General features: G+C 44.7%; 1 protein-coding gene across 1 annotated transcript in view; it reads left to right on the top strand.

Moving 5' to 3' along the window:
• ADAM12 (ADAM metallopeptidase domain 12) overlaps positions 1–24,305 on the top strand; it is a 386,617-nt gene that overhangs the window by 66,279 nt on the left and 296,033 nt on the right. Inside the window, exon 2 of the mRNA XM_036827896.1 lies at positions 2,447–2,583. Within this exon, the coding sequence (XP_036683791.1) occupies positions 2,447–2,583 (137 nt within the window). The remainder of the gene's footprint in view (positions 1–2,446; positions 2,584–24,305) is intronic.

Here is a 24,305-nt window from a genome sequence, read left to right on the forward strand (position 1 = left end):
TAGTCCTGCTCTGCAGGAGCTGTGTAACTGGATCAGAACTCACATTGTTTCAGTAAATTCCAACATGGGAATCCCACTGAGGGTCCTGAGCAAGAGACCCGGGGCTTGGCAAACCTTAGAGAGCAATGCCGATGAAACCAGTTGGTGTTCTTCACGCTTCCTATGTATCATTTACCTCGGGCCTCCCCGCCCTTTGCCTCGTTTTATGGAAAAGGAACGCTCTTGCTGACCCTCTGCTGACATGTTCTTCCCATGGCTCTGGATGGGGCTGGAAGGTTCTCATCTTCACGTCTCATTTCTGTGCTTCCCATCCCAACAAATAAAGGTCTCTCCTCCCTGTGCATCAGAAGTAGCCCCTCCCCCCCACTCTACCACCACCTTGTTTTTCTCATTAAATTTTATTTTGAAATCATTTTAGATTTACAGAAGAGTTACAAGGACAGCATGGGGTGTCCCCGTAGCCCTGTTGTTTCAGGGTCCTTGTTACTCTCTGAAATGGTCTTCTTCCTTCAGCCGTCTCTCTCCCAATATAATAATACAAATCACGAGGGCAGCTTGATCTGTGTCCCTCTCTTAGACACACAGGATGGAGAGAACCAAGTGTGCTGGGACGAAGCTGTATTTAAGAGATGAGGGTCCCCACAGTGTAGGCAGAGGGGGCTGCCTCCAGGTGACATGAGGGTGTCCTGGGCTGAAGCAGGAAGAATGGGCTTTTTGAATGGAAGACATCAGGTCTAGAGGGCCCATCACAAGGCAAGCACTTAACAGATAGTTGGTGAATGAGTGAGTGAGTGAATGAGTGAACGAAGAGATAAGTAGGCCAACGACTGGACCAGGACCGATGGCTAATACGTGGTCGGGTTGGTAGTGATGCTGGGGTGTGTCTTACTCCAAAGCCCATGCTTGTAACGACTCTGCACCATCTTGGAGCACATTGGAGGGCATGAAATCAAGCCACTGGATGAAGTTCATTTATTCGAGATCTGTGTGCCATCAGTGACTGCCCCCTCTGCAGCCAGGAAAGACTTCTGATGAATTCCGTGCAGACAGCCATTCTTTCCTCCATCCTGCCCTCCACTAATGTCCACAGATGTCACCACCTGGAGCCAGCCCCCTCCGCTTGCACGGCTGGAACCCTCATCTCTCCAACACACGTTCATCCCTGAAAACTCAGCTCATCCCAGCCCTGAGACCATAAGCCCTCCTCTCCTTGCTCCCCCGGCCCATGGTCCTCTCTCTCCCTCTAGAGCGCCATGTGGCCGACGGCCCCAGCTCATCCCTTCTGCCATTGGCCATAGTCCCAACTTTCGGTTCATCCTTGGTCCCTTGGCGCTCAACAACTGGGAGTTTTAAATGCTTCGTGACCAGCTTGAGAATTTTCCAGAGAGGCTGTGTCAGACAGTTAATACTCAAGTAGTAATCCTTTTGTAACCTGAATATAACTGCAGACTTCCACACTGAGGATGATAAAATGGTGTGGATTTAAAAGTATTTGGGGACCTGTAAAATGTCTAGGATTAAAATTTCAATACCATTTGTGCCCAATAAATGCGAACTCTTTAGTAACTTGAAACTGTGGTATTATGACTCAGGTCTGAAAATTATGAGTCCTGGTTGAAGAAATGGGAATAACATGTGAGGAATCAGCTCCCGTCCTTTACCTTGAGGGATAGACTGTGGTCGCACCGAATAGCAGGAGGGTGACCTCATAGGGGAGCTAGCCCGGAGAAATTACTGTATTTGTTAAGAAAGCAATACATTCTCCAGAAGAGAAAAATGTTACACTTTCCATTAGGATTGTTTATGGAAATGGGGCTACACTGAACCTGGGTCAGTATATTAGCTGGTTTGACAGTACCCCAGGAAGCAAGATCACATAATAGTTGATAGAACGACTTTATTTTTTTTTTTCCGTGAACCAGTCTAGTCAGTCTGAACTTGACAAATTAATTTTGTCTATAGAATCACTCCCATAAGCACATAAAATTAGCCTCCATAAGTACAGAGAGCAGAGTTGGCATTGTGTTTAACTGATTTGCTGGAACTTAAGTAAATGGATTTAGTCTTAATATAGCTAAAGCCCTGAGACTTTAAATAGAGCTGATCTTAAGCAAAGCATTAATTCATCATTTAAAAAGTCACGGCTCGTGGGTTTTTGTTGCTCGTTGAAGGACAGAATTATATACTTTGACGATGCTAATCACCCAGCACATGCCACAGGGCTTGAAGGAAAAAATTAGCTCTTGTTTTCTTTGTTACAAAATTTTTTGTGTTCGATTGACAGAGAATTAATCAGTTTTAACACTTGACTATGATTTAATAGATTATGGTGTTTCCCTGGCCTTATTCAACTTCCAGATATTTTCATTGAGTCATTGATGTCGTACTTCTGATGCTAAACTCTTCCAGACTGGAATAAGCATGGAGATTTTTCTTTGTGTTGCAGGGGAGAACTTGGGAAGCAGATTCGTACCTTCCGTGCAACAGGCCGGCGCGAGGGACGGGAGAGGAGCTTACGAAGTGGTCAGTGCCTCTCTTTTGAATGGAGACCCGTGGAACCCAGTGACAAACGCGGACACAAAGGTCAGTTTTTTTGGTTTCGTTTTTCTTCTTGACTTTTCAGTGACTGAAGTTTAAAAATCACATTAACTGCATTCATATTCTCTTATTCAAGTTTTGTCTTTATCTACTTTAATTCCAACTTTATCCTTCCTTATAAAGTGAAATCTTCATTATTAAGAAGATAAAATACAAACTGGTTTTGATGTGACAGTTCTGATGAGTCTCTCAACACTGTTTGTGTCTGTGGAAACTTATTTTTCCAAGCACACCAGGGATAACATTTCCAAATATGCAACTTTCAGCTCATCTTACTTGAGTGCTGGATATTTTTCATTCATGTCTATTTCATTAACATTTCAGTTTTATCGATCAATTATTGGTAGAAACATTTTAATGCAACTTTTTAAAAAAGTTTGTAATGAGTTTTTTAAAAAAATAAATTTATTTTTTTATTTATTTTTGGCTGTGTTGGGTCTTCCTTGCTGTGCACGGGCTTTCTCTAGTTGCCGCGAGCGGGGGCTACTCTTTGTTGCAGTGCGTGGGCTTCTCATTGTGGTGGCTTCTCTTGTTGCAGAGCACGGGCTCTAGGTGCGCGGGCTTCAGTAGTTGTGGCACGTGGGCTCAGTAGTTGTGGATCGCGGGCTCTAGAGCGCAGGCTCAGTAGTTGTGGCGCGCGGGCTTAGTTGCTCCACGGCATGTGGGATCTTCCCAGACAAGGGCTTGAACCCGTGTCCCCTGCATTGGCAGACAGATTCTTAACCGCTGCGCCACCAGGGAAGTCTCTGTAATGAGTTTTAATGCAGTTTTATGCTTTGTTTACTTTGACACATGTTTGATTTGAGTCTTCTATGACGTAAAAGAATAATATAAAATAATTGAAATATTAGTGATTAAATTTCATATTTTGATGAGTTTTGTCTGACAAATATAAGTGACTTTCTTAAATTTCAGAATTGTTGGGACAGTTGGAAAGGGATAAAATCTATAGAAATATGAGCTCTTTGGAGAGATCATACAGATGGCTTTGTCCTTGTGTTATGTGGAACTATTTTTAGAGTATTTTTTATAATAGAAAACAGATTATTTTAAAAGAGCAGTTGAGATTGTGAAAATGTTCTGTAGTGTTCTGGAAGGGCTGCAGTGGGCCACCTTTGTGTCCATAATGATAATATGATTTACATCATTATTTTATTTTCTAAAGAGGCTTTCAGCTGAAAGTGAGCATTCAGAAAGGTTGGGTTAAAGGATCCAAATGCCAAATCTAAACTTTTTCAATATTTCTGCTTCATGGAGACTGTTGCAGATGGAATATACAAAGTATAAGTCAATCACGGTGACATTGATACTGTTTCCTAGAAGAAAAACTTAAGACACTAAAGAAAATTTCCTCATGCTACTAATTTGCAACATGAGAAATGATACGATAGATTCAGAAAAAGAGATGTATACTATGTTATAAAGAAAGTATATCTTTAAAATATTGATAGGCACTAATTAATAATATAAAAATATGGAACAATCTAAAGTTACTTGGGTGGTGGAAGCCTTTATGGGAGTTTTTCCCTGGTGGTAGGGTTGCCAGATTTAGCAAATAAGAGTACAGAATGCCCCATTAAACTTGGACTTAGGTAAACAATGAATATTTCTTGGCGTAAGTCTATCCCATGCAATATTTGGGATATTGTTGTTTATCACAATCCAGATTTAACTGCCGTCCTGTGTTTTATCTGGCAGCCCACCTTGGAGGGCATCAGAGCAACAAGCTGATGAAGGTTGTCAGTATGCCTTTGGAATGGACTAGTTCAGGTTGGCTCTAGTTTCTGACCTCCAGCTTCATCCTTACTACCAGCTCGCCACCTCGCAGACATCAGGAGGCATACCAGAGCGGGAACTGGCACATCCGCCCTGGCCAAGCTTACAACCTGATGGCCGGGGGCCACCAGCACCACCTTTGTAGAAAACTAGGAAAAGCCATTATTGTTTGATTGCTGTCCCACCTCCTCTAGGGGTCTGCATCCAGGATTAGAACCAGGCAGGAAGTAGGCACATACCTACTGACTAAAATAACTCCAGGTCACTGACATTATTTAAGGGAACAGCGACCTGGGTGGTTTGGGGAACAGCATCTTGTCGTACTGCCGTGGGGCTCATCTCAGCGTGTGGCTGTGGAGTCAGCCTTATGGCTCTGTAATTACCATGCGCCCCCTTAATTGGTGGTTAACCACTAAGACCTTGCATGAACAGGGTGCATGTAAATGTCTGTTAATGTGCGTGTACCTGCGTGCCGTAATTCTTCACGGGGTAGCTGTGTATGTTTGTTGTGGGAATAAGGATTCTGCCAAATGGCGTGTTTGTGTACGTCTTTCTTTGTCATCAAAATAACAGTCAATGCTGTAATTTTATTTTATTTTTTTTAAATTTTTTTTGGGGGGTGGGATTTATTGAAATCTTTCCTTTATTGTGCATCTTCAATATCTAGGACCAGTATCCTGTTTTCTCCATCCTGAATTCCCCTCAGAGTGCACAGTTGGGGGCAGCTGCAGTGGCTGATGCTTTTTTGGCCACAACATCTTTTGTTCACTAAATGGCGGAGGACAAACTTTGTCCACAGTGCCTCATTTTGGTCATAAATCTGACCAACTTTTGGGAGGCAGATCATGACCAAGTTTGTCCCGTGGTGCTAAGAAGGCTTATTCCTACATTGAGGAGGATTCTGTGGATAGGCCCCTCAATGTGCTAATTTTCAGATTAGGCCCTGTTGACAGTCTAAAATTCTCTGGATCTCCCATCTTACTAGTCTATTATGATCTGGGAAAGTTTTCCCTTGTTCCTTCTTCCCATATCTAGAGTTGCGCTATTACGAATATTCTACGTAGAGGTATATATATGATTTATGGCCTCAAGACATTTAGTCATCATTACTTTGTTGGAGGCCTCGTTAAATATTGAGTAATGCAAGAGACAACAGTCTTATAAAATAGATGGGATATAAGTAATACTACTAGTAACTGTAATTTTAAACTGCATTAATGGGGCGTATCTTCAAGTATGCAAAACATACCCACTTCATGAATATTTTTGCTGCACAACTATGCCTGCAGGACCTTAGAATACAGGCTTTTAGCTTTGCATCCCTGCTTTCCTGCTCCCCTGTTTTATTCCTTGCTGCCTTCTTTCCATTCAGCCAGTCTTTGACAGTTTGACTTAATTGGTTTGAGGGAAGGCCCAGGCATCAACTTGATTCAGGCAAAAGTACTCAGGTTCTCTTTTTCTCTCTCTCTCATCTATGATGGAGATATATCCAAATGGGGTATTATTATGTCCTTTACAAATCAAGAGTCAAGCCATCATTGCCACTGATCACGTAGTTGAAAAAAGAGAGGATGGGGAAAGAACGTGACCTTGTGTGCATTGGAGAGCTTCCAGCATTTTGTTTGTTTGCTTGCCGTTGTTTTGATCTATAACATGAGTATAAGCTTATCTGCTCTTTCCTCCCTCTTAGGGTCATTGTAAGAATGAGATGAAACGATGGGTGTGAAAATACATTAACTAAAAACTACCACCCCAATGTAAGGTGATATGCAGAATTTAAAGTTTCTTTAGGGACCAACCTCCAATTTCATGTCCTAAAAAAGTTTACTCTGGATCCAGGGAAGACATATCAAGATGGGGTTGATTGTGAGATGACCTCAGTTGAGCTCAGCCTTTGAATGCTCCAGGAAATTTCCAATTTCCAGCTTTCTCACAGGAGAACGAAATGATGGAAATAGTACGTGAAATGGAAAATAAAAAGGCAAAAGGATTAGAACATGAAACCAGAGCTTCCCATAGCATACTGAGGATCTGAAAGATCAAATAGCTGCTAATTAAAATGGCAGAGGTAGAGTCTGCTGCATAGATTTCCATTTGCTTTGTTCCACGGCTGAGAAAACCAAGCCCTGCTTTTCCCTCAGATAACCATCCCCTTTCACGCCTCCGCAGTCAGACTTCTTCTCGGAGGGGTTTCCTCCTCCCCCTCCCCACCTCCTCCCGCAGGTCCTCTGCAGCCCTCTGTAGCGGCTTCCACCCCCAGCACTTCATCACGACCGCTCTTGCCAAGGTCATGGGTAGCCTCTCAACCTCTGAAGCCAGAGCATGCCTCTCGCTCTTTATTTTACTTATCTTTACGCTGATTCACTCTCCTTTGAAACTCTCACTTCCTTTGGCTCCTGAGACCCTGTTCGCTCTTGTTTGCTCTCATATGTTTTTAATTCTTGCCTTTGGTTCCTCTTCTTGGCTTTGTCCCTGAACTGTTGGTTTCCCCTGAGTTTCTTCCTCGGTGCGTTTCTGACTAAGGGCTCCTGCGGGTCGTGTCACTCCGTCCTGTGGCCTCACCGTCCACCTGTGGAAGGAGGGGCGGGAGCTCCCGTGAGTGACAGAAGCAGCCAGTGCCCACACACGGGCTCCTACTACGTGGGACGTGGATCTGATCACCTCACCATCGTCCTCCAACATACACTGACTGACGATCCAAATCGCCCACCCTGCTCTGACGCCTGAGATTGGGTCACTGACTTCCAATGGAGTTTAGGCACCTCCAGCCGGAAGTTCCCAATTGCCTTAATGGACTGTGTCCCGATGTGGAAACAGCCCCCCAGCCATGTTCTCCACTTTATTTAGTAGCCCCTGGAAGATAAGATTGTCATCCCCCAGCTCCCCTCAGATCATGAGCTTGGAGACTTCTCATCCTTCAGAAGCTTCTCACGATACCTGACTCAGGTTCCTTCACTTGGTACCCACTCTGGAGGCTTAGCTCCCATCTCTCAGCCATCCTGTTCCTCAGTGGTAGCCTGTTGCCTAAATATGCCACGTTCTTTACTGCCGTGCTTGGCATTTGCTTTGTCCCTGCCACCTGTGTCCTACTCATTCCTGAAGCCCCAGCTTAACCAGCACCTTCTCTGTGCAGCTCATTCTGACCTCCCCAGCCACGTCTGTCCTTCCCGGACCTTTGTCCTAATCAGTCATCTCCGTGACGTGCAGGCACACCACGCACACGCTTCACTCGTGCGCACTGAGCCTGCGGACACGGCAGAAACAGAAGCTAAGGACATGCAGCTTAAATCACACATCCATCCTCTCATCTCCCCGAGGAGCATGTGGCCGGGGGGTAGGCCGGGGTCGGGGGGTGGCGTGACGGGAGATCGGGTGTCTGCTGTTTCCTTTCTTCCTCCACCTGAAACAGGGCAAGTCTCTCACTCCCTGAGAGCGAGCCTGGTTTTTCAGTTGGATGTCATTATACAGCAGGGACCCCAAAATAAGCAAACGCAACTGTGCTCAACCCAGCGGGGTTCAGGAGAGAAGAAATGGCCACATTGAACTTACAGAAAAGCACAAAAACCATAAGGTACTTAGAAGAGTACTGTTAACTCTACCTTGGGTACCACTTCGCCTTCTGTGCTGGCTTTGGACCCTAACTCTGCGAGACTTGGGACTCAGCTCTTTGGCACGGATCATACTGGGCTGTCATCACTAGTTTATATTTGTGCTTCTCTCACCAGCCTGTGCCCTCCCCGCGGGTGGTGGCCTCAGCTTTATTCCTTCCTTGTCCCTTAGTGCAGTGTTTGGCATCCAGTGAGGATACGGGCTCTGAGCCTTCCTCTGTGCCTGGGGGCTGGGTCGCTCACTGGCGTGGAGGTGCCTCGTGCTACAGAAGATAGAGGGGACAAAACTCAACCTTTGCGTGTTATTCGAACGCCAGAGGGTGCCTGGAGAGCCTCTCCATTTCTGCAGAGAGGTGCAAACCACTCTTGGATGACCTGGACTTTTCAGACATTGCGGACCTCCTTGTAGCGAGTGTAGGTGCTTTTAAAATCATTTCGGAGGTCTTTTATTGCTTGGAAGAACGTGACATTTTTCTCTTTTGTGGCTGCTAGTGTCCTCCCTGGAGTAACTCCCCATGTGTGCCTCTCTGTTCCAGGGGTTTACGTGGCCAGTCCTAGAGAGAATGAGTTTCCTCTTCTCTAAGGGAATATTCTGGTCATTGCAGGAGTTGCTGCAGGCCAGCCGGTGGTGTCTGAGCTTGGCTGAGTAAGGTCAACGGTTAGCCTTTTGACTTACGGAACATTGAGCTTACATTAGCTTACAAGCCAGCCAGTAGCGCCTCCTCTTAGGAATATAATGTTATTAAAATACCTCCTGTGAGGCTTCTCATAAGAAACGTACAGTGGCTCCGAAGTTGGAACATTATTTCTAGACTGTACGGTCTCTTAGGATGGTCTGTTCTCCGCCTCCACCCCCTGTCTCTTAACTCCCATTGGACTCCCAACCCCACCCCTTGCCTGACAGTCCCCATGAGGCTATGTCTGCCACACAGGAGGCTCCCGTTCCGGCCTCACATAACCTACCCAGCCAAGATTCTGCCCACCCTTCTGGGAGAGGGATTCGCGAGGTAAAAGCTGGCACCCCTATATCTTTGGGAACTCAACTGTTTTTTAAGAGTTGATGGCAGGCAGAGTGGAAGGAGAAAAGGCTTTGGAACATACAGAAATGGCTTCAGACTCCTGCACAGCCTCTGCCTTGCTGTGTGATGTTGGGCCAGTGACTAGCCCTTGCTGAGTCTGTTTCCTCATTTGCAAAGGAGATGGTGGTGGTTACCCTGCTGTCTGACATAGTGCCCCCGGCGTGCTCAGTAAATCTCAGCCACTCTCCTTTCCCTTCATTCATTCTGGCCTTCCTCCTTACACTGGGGCAGGGCCCCTCAGCCTCAGCCCTGTTGCCACTGGGATGAGGGGGTGGTTCTCGGTTATGTGTGTAGGGGAAGGGGGCTGTTCTGTGCATTGTAGGATGTTTGCCAGCATTCCTGGTCTTTACCATGAGATGCCAGGAGCACCCTCCTCCCCAGCCAAGTCAACTCAGAAGGCCCTGGGCTGGGGCGTCGGGGGTGTGCATAATTCCCCAGGTTAAGAACCCCTGCACTAAGGGAAAGCCGAGAAGGGTAAGGAAACAGTTACTGAGGACCTTTGCTTTGGATGGAGCCAGAACAAAAATTGGCAAACTTTTTTAATGAAGAGCTAGACAGTAACTGTTTTCAGCTGTGTGGGTCCTATGATCTCTGTCACAGCTACTCAACTTTGCCACTGCAGCTTAAAAGGTAAAAGCAGCCGTAGATAATAAGTGAACCAATGGGTGTGGTTGTGTTCTGATAAAACTTATTTGTGGACATTGTAATTTGAATTTTATAATGTTCATGTGTCATGAAATATTCTCCTTCTATTTTTCTTAACCATTAAGAAATATGAAACCATTCTTAGCTCACGGGCAGTGGGCTGGATGTGGCCCTCAGACCGTAGTTTGCGACCCCCCCGGGCTAGACGTACTCTAGATATGATCACACCAGGTGCCCCCAGCAGCCCTGCAAGGGGGATGTTGTGTGCACTTTGTAGGTGAAGATGCAGAAGCTCACAGAACAGGAAGTGACAGGGCTGACAGCTAGGTTCTGAAGTCTAGTCTTTCCGTAGCACTCGGCTGCCTCCCAGAAGATCTTTAGCTTTCTTTCCCTTGTGCATTGTATCAGGACTGGTTCATCAGTCTGGACTCCAGAGGCAAGGTCTCGGCTCAGAGGGACAGTGTGGAGGTCTCTGGCCAGTGCTTCCGCCAGCTGTCAGTCCTGCCCTCCGAGGCAGCCCTGGCTTTCTTCAACCGCATGTGAGGGCTCCGTCTCCGCTCCCCGCCAGGCCTCTCAGTGTTCTTGCTTCCTCTATGGTCAGCACACAAAGGGCAGGAAGCAAGCCAACACGTTGTGCTTGGTTCCACTGTGTCCCCCCTTCTGGTTGCTCGCCACTCAGTCAAGGAGGGCTCTGGGCTACATTTCCACAGTGGTCTCTGCTAACTCATTTACTTCTTGTGACCTCTTAGCAAGGCCTTAATGTCATTTTCCAAAAAGTTGTCTATTGAATCAGGTCTCCCAACAGTTTCTGCAAATTTTTTTCCTTCCCCAAGCTTGTAGCGTCATCATAGAACTGGGTCTTTTTTAAAAAGTTATATTTTAAAATAACAAATTTGGATAATGCTAGGAGATAGAGTGGTTTGCATTATTTAAACAGAGAGATGTTATAAAATATATATTTTTTATAATCCTTGGGTAGGACTCTCCATGTTTGACTGATGTGTTGAGCATATTTGATATTAGGAGAAAAAGAGTTGGATGAATTCTGTTTTCAGTTTTTCATCTATTCGTCCAAGGATATGTCAGTGTCTGCTGTGTCTCAGGTTCAAGGTCAAGTTCCTGGGACCCAAGAATGGGTGAGACTCTATCCTGCCCTTGAGGACCTCAAAGTTTAGTGAACTAATGGTTGTAATAAATTTAATTAAGTATTTAATAAGAGATATGTAATTTTTAAAATAAATGATTTTAGAATAGCTTTATTTTTTTCAAGAAGTTGCTTGATGCTCATTTTCTTAATTTTTTAATTGAAGTGTAGTTGATTTACAATGTTGTGTTAGTTTCAGATGTACAGCAAAGTGATTCAGTTATACATATATGTATATATATGTCTATTCTTTTTTCAGAAAAAAAAAAAAACAGAGTAGCTTTAGATTTACTGAAAAATTGCAAAGATACTATGGAGCGGTCCCATACTCCCCACACCCAGTTTTCCTATTAGTCACATTTACATTTGCATGGTGCGTTTGTAACAATTAATGATATTAATGATACTAATGAAAACAATGATAATTGTTTGTAACAATTAATGATATATGGCTTTTTATATTTTAACCTGAACTCTTTCAATAAGAGAGAAAGGTCCTGGAGATTGAGGACATTTAGAAGAACATATAATTTCTGGAAAGGATGACAATTTATAAATCAGAGTTTAGACTAAAAAGCCTATCTTCCCAAGAGAGAATTCATGTGTATCAAAATTGCATTTAACAGTTTCATATCACGTGAAGGCTGAGGAAGCCATTGCCTATGCCTTGACTCTAGAATTTCTCTGAAGTTAAAACATAAACAACGAGGACTGTTCCTTCATAGTTGCTCAATAAACAGTCCTGATGGTGATGAGGCTGTTTTGTTCAATCAAAATTTAAAGCTCAGATTAAAAAAAAAAATCCTCCTATTTTTGTGAAATATTTTTAAACTTATCACGAGAGTGCCTACAACCAAGTCCATAAAATCATGTTGAAAACAACAGAATTGAGTGCTATTATGTGACTGTGACATAATGCCTACGTAGAGAGTTCGTGTGAGATTTTCCTTTTGTGTTGATTAAACATGCTTATGATCCCCCCATTTCTCACACACATCCCTGTAAGCATAAGATGTGTGTTTCTCAGTGACGTATACCAGTATTTTACAATCGGACTTTCATTACTGCCTGCCTAAAGAGAAAAATTAAATTATTTAAAACTTGAATTAAATTTAATTTCTCTTTAAAGAGGGAAGTTAAATACTAAGGAATAAGATTTTGTTGGGTAGTTTTAAGCTTTGGAGTGGAATAAACCATTGTAATACCTAAGAATTTTCACCTCCTCCCCAAGTACCAATTTTTGTTCCTTTGAGGGCAAATCTCCACCCATTGAGAATGCATGATGGGCACCGCACATAAATGGGCAAAAGGAAATGTGTGTCTCCCAGGACTCCATGTGTTTACAGAAATATGCCCATTGGAGATTTGGGGCAGGTAAGAATAAAAGTTGATTTCTCCTTCCCTCAAAGGCTGCTCTTGTTAGATTTTCTTAAATTAATTTTTATTGGAGTATACTTGCTTTACAATGTTTGCTTTCGCTAGATTTTTAAAAATAAGTGTTTTATATGAGAACAGTTTTAGGTTTACCGAAAAATTGTAAAGATAATACAGAGATCCCATATACCTCACATCCAGTTTCCCCTGTTATTAACATCTTAAATTATTATAGAGCATTTGTCACAGCCAACACTGATACCTTGTTATTAACTAAAGTCCATACCTTATTCAGATTTTCCTAGTTCTTACCTCATGTCCTTTTTCTGTTCTAAGAGTCCATCCAGGTACCACATTACATTTAGTCATCATCTCTCCTCAGGCTCTATTTGGCTGTGGCAGTTTCCCACACTTCCTGTTTTTGATGATACTGACAATTTTGAGGGGTATGAGTCAAGGATTTTGTAGAATATCTGTCAACTGGGATTTGTCTGATGTTCTTCTCCTGATTGAACTGGACTTATCTGTTTTGAGGAGAAGTCCACAGAGATGAAGTACTGCTCCCGTTCCACCATATCGAGGGCACATACTGTCAACAGGACTTGTCACTGTTGATGTCAACTTTGACCAGCTGACTGAAGTCCTGTTTGTCAAATTTCTCCACTGTAAATTTCTTTTTTCCTTCCTTTCTGTACTGAATTCTTTGGAAGGAAGTCAGTGTGCACATCCCACACTTAAGGAATTATGCTTCACCTCCTTGAAGGTTGAAGTAGCTACATAAGTCGTTTTGAATTTTTCTTCATGTGAGACTTGTCTACTTTCCCTGTTTATTTACATAGTCAATTGTTTATTTATATAAGCTTGGACTCAGGGGTATTTATTTTATATTTTGTGATATAATCTAACACTGTTTTACGTTATTCAAATTGTTCCTGCTTTGGCCACTGAGGATTCTTTGAGTCGGCTCCTGTGTCCGTCTGATATATATCCATTATTGTGTGTGTATGTCTGTGTGTGTGAGCCCTTTTTTACTTTCTGTTGCAACAAGATGCACCAGGTTTATCTTATACACTTCCCGTCCCAGTCCTAAAATCAGCCATTTCTCCGAGGAGCCCTGGTTTCTGGGGAAATGGTATTAGAAACCAAGATCTGGGTGCTGGGTGTGCCCACTGCTACTGTAGTGTCACTGCTTCTTGGTTTTGGCAGCTGACAAAACAAGGAAATATATGGATGTGCTCTCGCTAGATTAAAAAAAAACAAACCAATCTCGAATGCTGGATCATGACTGAGGCACACCATATATTTAATTCTTAAAAGTGTATAATAGGAAATATAGCAGGAATTTGGCTTTTTAAAAAGAGGTATAACTATACAGGTCAAAAAAGAAGAGTGGCTCTTTTCAATAAACTACATCAATTCTTGAAATCAAACCCAATCATTTGTTCTTTTCCCTAAAATGTTATTTTAAAAATTTAACTCCCAACTCTCTAGCATTTGACCTGACTCTGGCTTTTCACACTCCTTGAGTTGGTCCATGCCTCAAGGCTGCCTTTCTGCTAATTGCTTGAAATTCATTTGACCTTTTCCTAAAAGTGGCAACAAAAAGATTTTCTTCAGCTGGCATAACCATTTTTAGGTACAACTGTTACTCAGCAAAGGTACTGAGGGTTCTTCCTTTTGCTTGAACCTACTAATCTTCTGAGCATATGATTTAAAGACATAGTCATAAACCCAGAACAGAGTTGGTGAGAGCACAGGATTAATGAGACCAGGACCAGGGTTATGGGTGTGTCTCCATTAGGATCCCTGGTTCCTGTGGGAGCCATTAGCCTGGTTCCATTCCTTGGCCTTCCCCGGCATGTCTAACCCCAGCAGGCATCCCACAAAGGACCTCTGAAGGCAAACTCAGAAACCATTATGCATACACTATTACCCATCCCTGATGGATTAGCAGAGCTATATTTGTATAGGTAGGTGACATATTTTACATACTTTTCCCTAACTTTGGTCACCCACGACCCACATGCAAGATTTTAGCTTAATTACAGAAGCAAGTCACACTGAATAGTTTATATATGCTTGCTGTACATATTGATTTTTTTCCTCAAACACAGAAAAAGAATATAAATGATTAAAATGAAGTCTGTTATCAGGGAAACACATTATGCCATTTGAAAAGTGTCTCAGACCTTCAGCAAATTCTCTATTTTTTTCCATCCAGTAAGTGCTTCAGGGGGGCCATGTACAGCTATGCAAATTAAGTCCTGCATAGCTTGGGGAGGCAGGGTCCATTTGGTCCCTAGATTTGAGGGTGGTGGCCCTGCCTAGGAACCAGGCACCGTTCAGTGGAATTCTGTCTCACAGTTTAGAGGGGAAAAATTTTGCTGATTAAAGATGATCCTGCTTTTCTATTGAGTTCTTTCTGCATATTCCTTTAATCAGTAAATAGTTATTGAGACCTCATGGTATCCCAGGCCCCGTGCTAGGCACTAGAGGTATTTTGCCCTTTTAAAACATGCATGAAAGCTGGCAATTTCATCTCAGAATGACTTTGAAGCTTGCTCAAAGAGAACCCTAGGAAATGTCAACCCCTTCTGTAGTACAAACATCAGGAAGAGTTAAGAGCCCACCAGGGGTGGAGAATTTTATCATAGCTCCTTTGAAATCTAGCCTCTTCTTTTGCAGTTCAAAACAAGACCACTGGGGCATATAATCTTCGGTTGTGCCTATTCAGCTAATAGGAATGTGTTTGCATTGCCAAGAGTTATTGCTGGTTTTAGTGTCTTAAGGAGAATACGTGGGAAAGCATGAGATCCCCAGAGTTCCGGGTTGGCTAACACTGGCCTCCTATGTATGTGTCTCTGCCCGTCGGGAGTGCAGATTGCAGACAATCGCTGTCTTCGCATTTTCATGTCTGCATTGTCTTGGAGGAGTTCAGAAATCCGGTTCTGTAGACCCCCTTGCCTCCTGGACTACGTAAGGGGAGAAGGGAGCTTTTTAAGGTTCATCTCCGGAACAGTCTCGGTGGAGTCCCAGAGCTGTTTTTCCAGCCTGCTGTTTCACTGGCAGGTAGCGAGCTCCGTCTGGTTCAGTCTGGAAGCGTTTCTGGGAAGGCAGCTGCCCCGGGAAACGCCTGTAATGGGCATTACACAAAGCGGTCTTCCTCTGGGTTCTGAGGACTAAAGTGAGACCCATCTTCATACCGCAAACTTCAGCTGTGTCCAGACCGGGTTAGAAGGAGCTGTTGCGGGGAAGGGCAGAAACAGTGTGCTGAAGTCAAGTACAAAACACTGAGTGCATTTTGGTTGGTTCTAACAGACAGGCTCGTGGACACATTCTTTTGGCACCAGCGGGCATTATGAGGAAGGAGCTGGCAGGCGACCCTGGCAGGTGGGGAAATGAATTGGAGAAGCTTTAAAGATCTTTTCCCATAAAATCAATGTCCAGAAGCTGTAGAAACGTACGTCTTTAGTTAAGTAAATACCTCAAAGACAACACATATGCATTTTTCTGTGAAACCTTCCCAGTTCCAACTGCCCGTGTCTTCAGATTCCAAGAATTTCCGCACACACAGAACTGGCCTCTTCTACTCATTAACCTCAGAGGCAACTCCTTTCAAGAAATTCTTATGACCATGACGGCAAATTAATTTCACTGTTTTATTTGAAGCAGCTGAGACTGGAATAGCCAGCCTCAGAATTTCCTTGCTTAGATTTCTGGATCAAATGGGAAGAAACGTTAATTAAGTGACAAGTTCTAGCTTCTATACAAACCGCAGTAGCCTATGGTAACCCTCCCTGCCTCTGTCTCCTGATGCAGAAAGGATCTTAGTGGAGATTTGGAACCGTGCTCTGCATCACCTGTGCTCTGAGTGGCAAGTTGCAGTTTTCTCTGGACACTTGCACAAATGACTCTTAAGCACCTATTAGATAAGACACTATCAGGTTTGGGGTTTGGGGTGAGGAGTTTTCAGATGAAGGAGGGCCTTGGATGTCCTGCTAAGAAGTTAGAATTCCACTCAGAAGGCACTGGAAAGCAACGGAAGGTTTCTGAGGAGTCAAGTGGCATTTGGGGCTGTAGTTTTAGAAGAGGTTTGAAATAGAACATCTGTTTTAGGAAGGAGAGTGCTGGCAATGGGGAAGGTAGGCTGTGCTGGAGACAGAAAGCAGCGTCCAGGCCTGGGAGACCACCAGAGCAGGGAGACAGCCGAGGGGCTCTTGTTCTCTGCAGACCCCATGCAACCCCATCGCGTTGCCTCGGTGAAGATAAAACCGGGATGGCAGTGTGACCTGTGGGCCTGATTACCCTGCTGGTGAAGGACGAAAGACAGGGGTCTTGCTGTCATGGATCTTTTTCCCCAGAGCCTCGTGCTTCTGGCTGAGGCATTTCCACTGTTGGATAAATACATCTGAGCAAAATGGCATTATCCGTACCCCTTGCAACCATTTGGGGAGAGGAAGTGGAGTTGGTCTTTTTAAACAAAATATACTGCACCCATGTCATTCCCCAAATCACTGCACTCCCACTGCATATGCAAAATCATCACCGTGCAGTGCTTTTGGGGTGGGAGTGAGGAGACAGCCCACACGCTCCCAAGAGGCCACTCCCAGGGATGTCACCCTAGCAGGTTCTCCTTGGGTCGGGGACTGTCATGCAGAGTGGCAGGTCCAGTGGTGGTGTGGACCCCTCCTTGCCGGCCCACCCCTCCCCAGCACTGAGGCCATCAAAGCTGACTGTTCACAGCTGGCGTGGTCGTGAGGAGCAGGGCCTCAGGGGTCAAACCAAGCACGGCCACTTCCTCACTGTGTGACCTTTGGTAAGTTACATGACCTCTCTGAGCCTCTGCGTCCTCATTAAAATAAAAAAATACCTATTTCAGAGGGCTGTTACCAAGACTGATAAGATGATGTTTAAGTGTCTAGCACGTGCCAGGATTCACCGTGTTTATTATAATTATGATTTATTATTATTGTTGTTGTTATTATTTATACGTCCCATGGCATGAAATGTTCTTGGAAAATCTGGTTTTTAGTGACACAGCCTGTAGGTAGCATCTTAGTGAATTCTTCACTCTCAAGCCCCCTCAAATCCATCTTTCTTGTTGTGGATGAGTCTTTCTCCAACACAAATCTGACCGTGTCTTAGAACTGCATAAAATCTATCAGTGACTCCCCATTTCCTTCAGAATAAGACCAAAACCTTTAACATGGGGCCGACACCCCTGTTGGTGTCCTGAGCCCCTCTGCCTTCCTCATGCTGTATGCCACTGCAACAACTTACTTACAGAGGCTCATTGCTGCTTCTGTGCTCTGCACAGTTTTTCTACCCACTCTTTCCTTCCCTGCCCTAAGACCCTCCCTCATGTCTCCTTTTTTCAGGACTTAACTCAGAAGTTACCTTTTTTGGTTGGTGTTACAGACCAAATGTTTATGTCCCTCCCAGATTTACATGTTGAAGTCCTAATCCCCCAGTGTGATGGTTTTTGGAGACAGGGGCCTTTGGGAAGTAATTAAGTTTAGATGAGGTCATGAGGGTGGGGTCCCCACGATGGGATTACTGCCCCTAGAAGAAGAGGAAGAAACCAGAGCTTTCTCTACGCCACGGTGAGGACACAGTGATGAGGTGGTTGTCTACAAGCCAGGAGGAGAGCCCTCACCAAGACCCTCACCATGCTGCCAGCACCCTGATCTAGGATTTCCCAGCCTCCAGAACTGTGAGAAATAAATGTCCATTGTTTGTCACCCAGGTTATGGTATTTGGTTGTAGCAGCCCAGGCAGTCTAAGACAGTTGGTTTTTCCTGAACTTGTCAGGGCCACACCCTTTGTCAGCATCTGGTTGCTGCCAGGTACCCAGTCGTGCATCCATCATGGTACATATTATCCACACATAATACTTGGTTTTCTTATTGGTTTCCTAGGGAAACTTTGAAACCTTTAAAGGCAGATACTATGTGTTGCTCATTTCAGTATCCTCAGGGTCTAGCCGTGCTTGACACACAGTAGGTCCCCAAAGACATTTGAGTTAATATTTATGTTTACTTTGAGAGGCCTTTGTTTTTCATTTACTTTTATCTTGATTTTGTTTGGGTCTAATGCTTTTCTATTTGGGTTTGATGAATGCCACGAAAAATAAAAAATCATTTTCATCAATCATCTAGCAGTCAAGCATTTTCATAAGTTATTTAGCAATCAAGCATTTCCCTTAGGCACTTGCATCTTCAAATTACTGAAAATGTGACTATAAACAACAAGCTCTTAGGCACATCTTTTTTCCTAGAAATATACATGTCAGTCTCTTGATTGACTCAGGTGTGTCCCAGTGTGTAAGTGGATGGTGCTCCCACGGTTTGTCCAAAATGAGACGCAGAACTCGGCGGGGGTGCTCCCATGGCTGTAAACAGCAGCCAGAGTTGGCCTGCAGCCCTGAGCTCACCCCTGCTCTACTCTCTCTGCATTAAAACTCCCTTTAGAGCATGCATTTCCCGCCATCCCTGCCCCCGCACCGCTCTCAGCTGGTTTCTGCTTTGCCTCACCTGGGCCATCTGGTCTCCTCTCTAGGATTCAGACGGGCTTCTTTTCCCACTTTCTTGGGACTTCCGCTCACACCCCTCTCTCCAGGTTTGACTCCCTCTCCCCCTGTAGCTCCTCTAGCGGCCCCATGGTTGTGCCCCAAATGCCCCACCCGCACTATTCAGGACAAAGTCGGTGGTCTCATCTTCCACACCTGGCTTCTCATCTTGTTCCTGACTTGGCTTCTCCTCTGGGCTTCTATCCAGAAGAGGCCCAGGAACCCTTCTGTGAACTGATGTCCGTTCTGACCTTGGTCCATGAGTCCCTCCACCACCCACCTCATCACATGGTGGGTGAGCCTCTTCTTTGCCTTAGAACCACCTTCTTAGGGAAGCCTTCCGGTCACCTCACGTAAGCGGGTACCCACTCTGTTGGTTGCTATAATTGCTCTCTGTGTCTTTCACGTTGTACCTCGCCATTTTGTTTGCTTGTATCCTGGTTTAATGTCTGCCTCCCGCTTGGACTTGGTGTTGCAAGAGGATGGAGACATATCTCTTTTGCTCACCACGAGTCCCCAGAGTCTACCACAGAAGCTTTTGTGATAAATACCAATGCTATCTGGGTGGGTGGGTGATGGATGGGTGATGGGTGGGTGGGTGATGGGTGGGTGATGGATGGATGGGTGATGGGTGAGTGGGTGATGGGTGGATGGCACCATCACCTGGAAGCAGATGGTGTTACTGAGGCTTCTGTGTTCTCTGCCTCCCTTTTATGTGGGCTCCTTGGGCCTCTGGCCATTCCTTATAAGATCTCAAAATGTCCTTCCGTATCCGGGGTGGGAGGCTTTGCCCTCAAAGAGCATGTTTTGAATTTTCTGGACTGGCGTTGTGGTAGCCAGCCTCTCAAATGGTCCTTGCCCTTCTGATGCCCCCCTCCCACATTGAGTCAGGGTTGGTCTGTGTCCCCAGTAGAAGAAGGCAGAGGTGACAGTATGGGACCTTACACTTCATCTTGGTCTCTTGGATTTCTCCTTTGGGGGAAGCCATCTGCCAAGCCACTAAGATGCATGAGCAACCCCGTGGAGAGGCCTGCGCGGCTTGCCGAGTCCTCCGGCCAACGGGCAGCACCAACCTGCCATCTTGAGCGGATCCTCCGGTCCCAGCCAAGCCCTCAGGGGACTGCAGCCCCTACTGACATCAGGCCACACCACGTGAGCGACCCCAAGACAGACCCTCTCAGCTAAGATATTCCAAGTTTCTGCCCTACGGAAACTGTAAGCAAGTTAAATGCTCTCTTCGTTTGAACCAAAATAGTTACCTCCCACGTAAGAATGAAGCAAGTAAGAAGGTGTCAATTAAAATTAAAGATAAGAAGAAAATCCAAAGTCTGAGGACTTGACTGCACATGCCGTTGGCCTGGCAATGCTTCTTCACAAGGTGTGTGTATGTGTGTGCACGTGGCCAGCAGTGAGAGGGCAAAGGTCACAGTTTGTCAGAAACTAAGTTGTGCTGATCCCGGCAGGGTTGGTGGGACTGTCATCTGCTGGGAGAAGAGAAAAGTCACTTGTTACTGAAGCAGGGAAAAGCCTAAACCAATAGACAAACTGAGGTTTGGAGGAAGCCAGCCACTATCTTGGTCTCGTTTGGCTTGGTTTTTAGGTTTAATTACAGAGAATGCAGAATTAGAACCTAAGAAGAGGTTTCTGTCTGTTTATGTTTTCCTGTTCCTTGAAGGCCCCACCGCAGGCCCGCCTCCTCCCTGAAGCCTTCCCGGACCACCCAGGCTCCACTGACCCCACGGTCTCCGAATCCCTCCCAGGTGTGGGCAGGACCACCCAGCCGCACACAGCGTTTCTTCTTTTGTATTTGTGTGTTGAGGAAGATACCACCTAAATTCAGCCACATTCGTGCAGAGGTGCAGCCAGGTTCTAACGCCAGGAGCTGTGATCCTGGGGGTGGGAGAGGGCAGGACCCAGCTGTGGGAGAGGGGGGCCCCTCCTTCACCCGCCTCGTGGTCCCCCCAGCTGGCGTTCCTGCTATGGGTTTTTCTCATCTCTTCTTCTTATGGTCCTAACTGTACTGCCAACATATCACCTTCAGCATCGTGCTAGTTTTACAAATTACTGGTTTTGGAGAATGAGTTTAGATGGAGAAATTGTCCTCCCCCGGGTCTCTCCTTCCTCATTCCACCCCAGTTACCCTTCTGCATTCATCCAGCAAACATGGGCGGGATGTGGGGTTACCAGAGAAAACGCCCAGTGAGATTTGAGTTTCAGACGATCAGCAGATAGCTTTTGTATAAGAGTATGTCCCACACCGTATTTGAATTTGAATTCCAAATTTAACTCTGTGTCGTTTATATTTTTCCTTTTTTTCCTAAATCTGGTAACCCTAATTGACTGTCTACTCTCTGCTATGAAGATGAATAAAATATGATCCCTGTATGATCGGAGTTTTCAGCCCAGTAGAAGAGACGAACACTTAAGTTCATCAAAGTTTTTTTTTAAACAACAGCAACAAAATGATGTATTTGCAGCACAGTCTAGTCCCCATGACTTCAGTACAGCACAGGAGTGGACAGAGCTACACTGCAAGCATCATTTAGTCCAAGACGGAACCCATGCCTCCCAGTACAGCAAGCCTATCTCCCCCAGAGCCCCATGCCCAGAGCCCAACGGAACACAAACAGGCAAGTCCAGGACACCTAAGAGAAAACACCGTTCATGAGCTGTGCTAGACCATGTGGCATCGGGGGCGGGGTGGGGGAACCAGCAGGGAGGCTTCCCGGAAGGTTTATCTGCCACTGAACCTCAGTGTAGAGTGGCTCCCCCTAGGGGCGGAAACCTTGTTCTGCTTTCTAGGATCCAGGTATCACCTTACACAGTGGATGCTGCCCAAAATGTATTATTCCCTGCGTGGTGCGCAGTTTCCTATTTTGGTCCCTTCTTCTCAACAGACATAATTCAGCTCTTGGTAATTTTCCTGAACATGTTCTACTCTGCATATTAGCCTCACACTTTTATTTACTAAGTTTTAAAAAAATTTTTTGTTGGAGTGTAGTTGACTTACAATGTTGGGTTAGTTTCAGGTGTACAGCGCAGTGAATCAGTTATACGTATACATATATCCACTCTTTTTTAGATTCTTTTCCCATATAGACCGTTACAGAGTATTGAGTAGAGTTCCCTGTGCTATACAGTAGGTCCTTATTAGTTATCTATTTTATATACAGTAGTGTGCATATGTCAATCCCAATCTCCCAATTTATCCCTACCCCCTCTTACCCCCTGGTAACCATACGTTTGTTTTCTTCATCTGTAACTCTATTTCTGTTTTGTAGATAAGTTCGTTTGCACCCTTTTTTTTAGATTCCACATATAAATGATATCATATGATATTTGTCTTTCTCTGTCTGACTTCACTCAGTATGACAATCTCTAGGTCCATCCATGTTGCTGCAAATGGCATTATTTCATTCCTTTTTATGGCTGAGTAATATTCCACTGTATATATGTACCACATCTTCTTTATCCATGCCTCTGCTGATGGTCGTTTAGGTTGATCCCATGTCCTGGCTATTGTAAATAGGGCTACAATGAACTTTGGGGTGCATGTATCTTTTTGAATTATGGTTTTCTCTGGATATATGCCCAGGAGTGGATTTTTAATACCATCCCGATGAAAATGAGACTGGCATCCTAAGCTGTAATTTGCAGTCAAAGATAATGTCATGGTGTTGTTTCTTTTGGCATCCACCTTCCAGTTTCTCTATGCCTGCCTTTCTGCCCCTGCCTCAGCCCCCAGGGATCTCAGAGGCTGCTGATTGCACATGAGGTCTGCTTTTTCATGGATTTGCTCTGTAACTGTTGCAGCCTGGTTCTACCCTACCACTTGCCTGGAATACCTTTTGGCAAGGTCAACAGTGACCTTGGTAAGTTCCTTGCTCTTCTCAGTCTCTGGGGTCTTCAACTTTTTGGTATTTGTAGTTGGTGACCTCTTTCTCTTCCTTCAACTGCTGTCCCTGGATTTCTTGGTCCCAGGTTTTTCCTTATTCTCCTCCTGTCTCCCTGCCTGATCCACTACCTCCTTCTCCTAGTCCTATTCTCTTCCACCAGCCTTCTAAAACTATGCAACTCCAAAGGTTCTGTCTTTTGTCTACTTCCTTTTCATCACTCTCCCTCTGGATCCCTTCAGCATACTCCAACATTCCCACTATCACCTCTATTATCATAACAAAATCCTTATCTCCAGCCCAGATCTTTTGCAAGTTTCAGGTCCATAATTCCAATTTAGATCATCTCAATCTGGATATCATGCCATTGTCTTCAGCTGCTCTTCCCCAAAAGTGAGTTTTTCTACTTCCTCTTGAAAGCTGAATGGCTTACTCACATCCACGTTTGGGTTGTGACACAGCCAGTTGCTAAGCGTGGATCCTACTCAGTGTAAATGCAATCCAGAGCACTTTAATTATATCTCCACCCTCTGGACCCCTCTCACCGTTCTAGCCTTTGTTTTGGAATGGACTCTGGCTGAGAATGGTGATCCATTGTTGAGAATTACCTGAAGAATAAACCACTTGTCACTTGGTTATGAGTGACAGAGAAGTAACTAAAGCCTGCTTGTGTTAAATAGGGATTTTTTTTTTCTGTTCACAAAACTGAAAAGTCCTGGGGTATTTCCTGGCTTCAGACATGACAGGCTTCAGTGTCTCAACCAGTGTCCTCAAAACTGGTCTTCATTCTCTCACCTCCTAGCTCTGCTCCTCTCAACTAGCTCTGTTCTCAGAGAAGCCCTATCTTCATGGTGGCAAGATGGCTGCCAACAGCTACAGTCTCATATCTCCTCCTCCTTAACCCCAGCTGCAGACATTCTCTTCCTCAGCAATGTAAACAAGAATCCTCAAATTGAGCCTCTGAGAACTAGTTTGGGTCATGTTTCAACATTTGAAATGATCAGTGTGGTCAGAGGCATGGAATAAGTAACTGACCAAGCTTGGGCCATATGTATGCCTTTGGCACTGGGAGGAGGAGGCAGTCAACCATAATCACAAGGAATGAGTGGGAGAGTGGTGATTCCCTTAAAGAACCCTGGGTTCTGGGACTATATAAGGGGAAAATGGAAGGCAAGAAGGCAAAAATGGCAGATGTCTGCTCAACTATGTAAACATCTCTCCAGTTATCCCAGAAGAGGCTTCATGACAGCTGACACATGCATCATTCTTGGACCGTAAGTGATAAGATCTGACCTTCAGCAATGGATATAATATTAAAAGGACTTCAACATTTCACAGCTGTTATTTGCAGTTGCTAACTAAGGGATGATAACGCTTCTTATCTGAGATGAGATGTTCAGATATCCTTCACTACAAAGCACACCAGACGTCAGCCAGTTTGCAGTGAATATTTTTAAACTTCTAGGATATAGTTTGAGGGCATTTCCTCAAATAGAAAAGCAAGTTTTGAAAAAAGTAGGCAAAACACCACTTTTCTTAAAACTTGGATTTTTAAACAGTGGCCATGTAGAAGTTGACTTTTATACTATCCATTAAAAATGCTAAGTAAATCAGTAGTGA

The sequence above is a fragment of the Balaenoptera musculus genome, chromosome 16 (assembly GCF_009873245.2).
Source record: "Balaenoptera musculus isolate JJ_BM4_2016_0621 chromosome 16, mBalMus1.pri.v3, whole genome shotgun sequence".
Classification (NCBI taxonomy): Eukaryota; Metazoa; Chordata; class Mammalia; order Artiodactyla; family Balaenopteridae; genus Balaenoptera; species Balaenoptera musculus.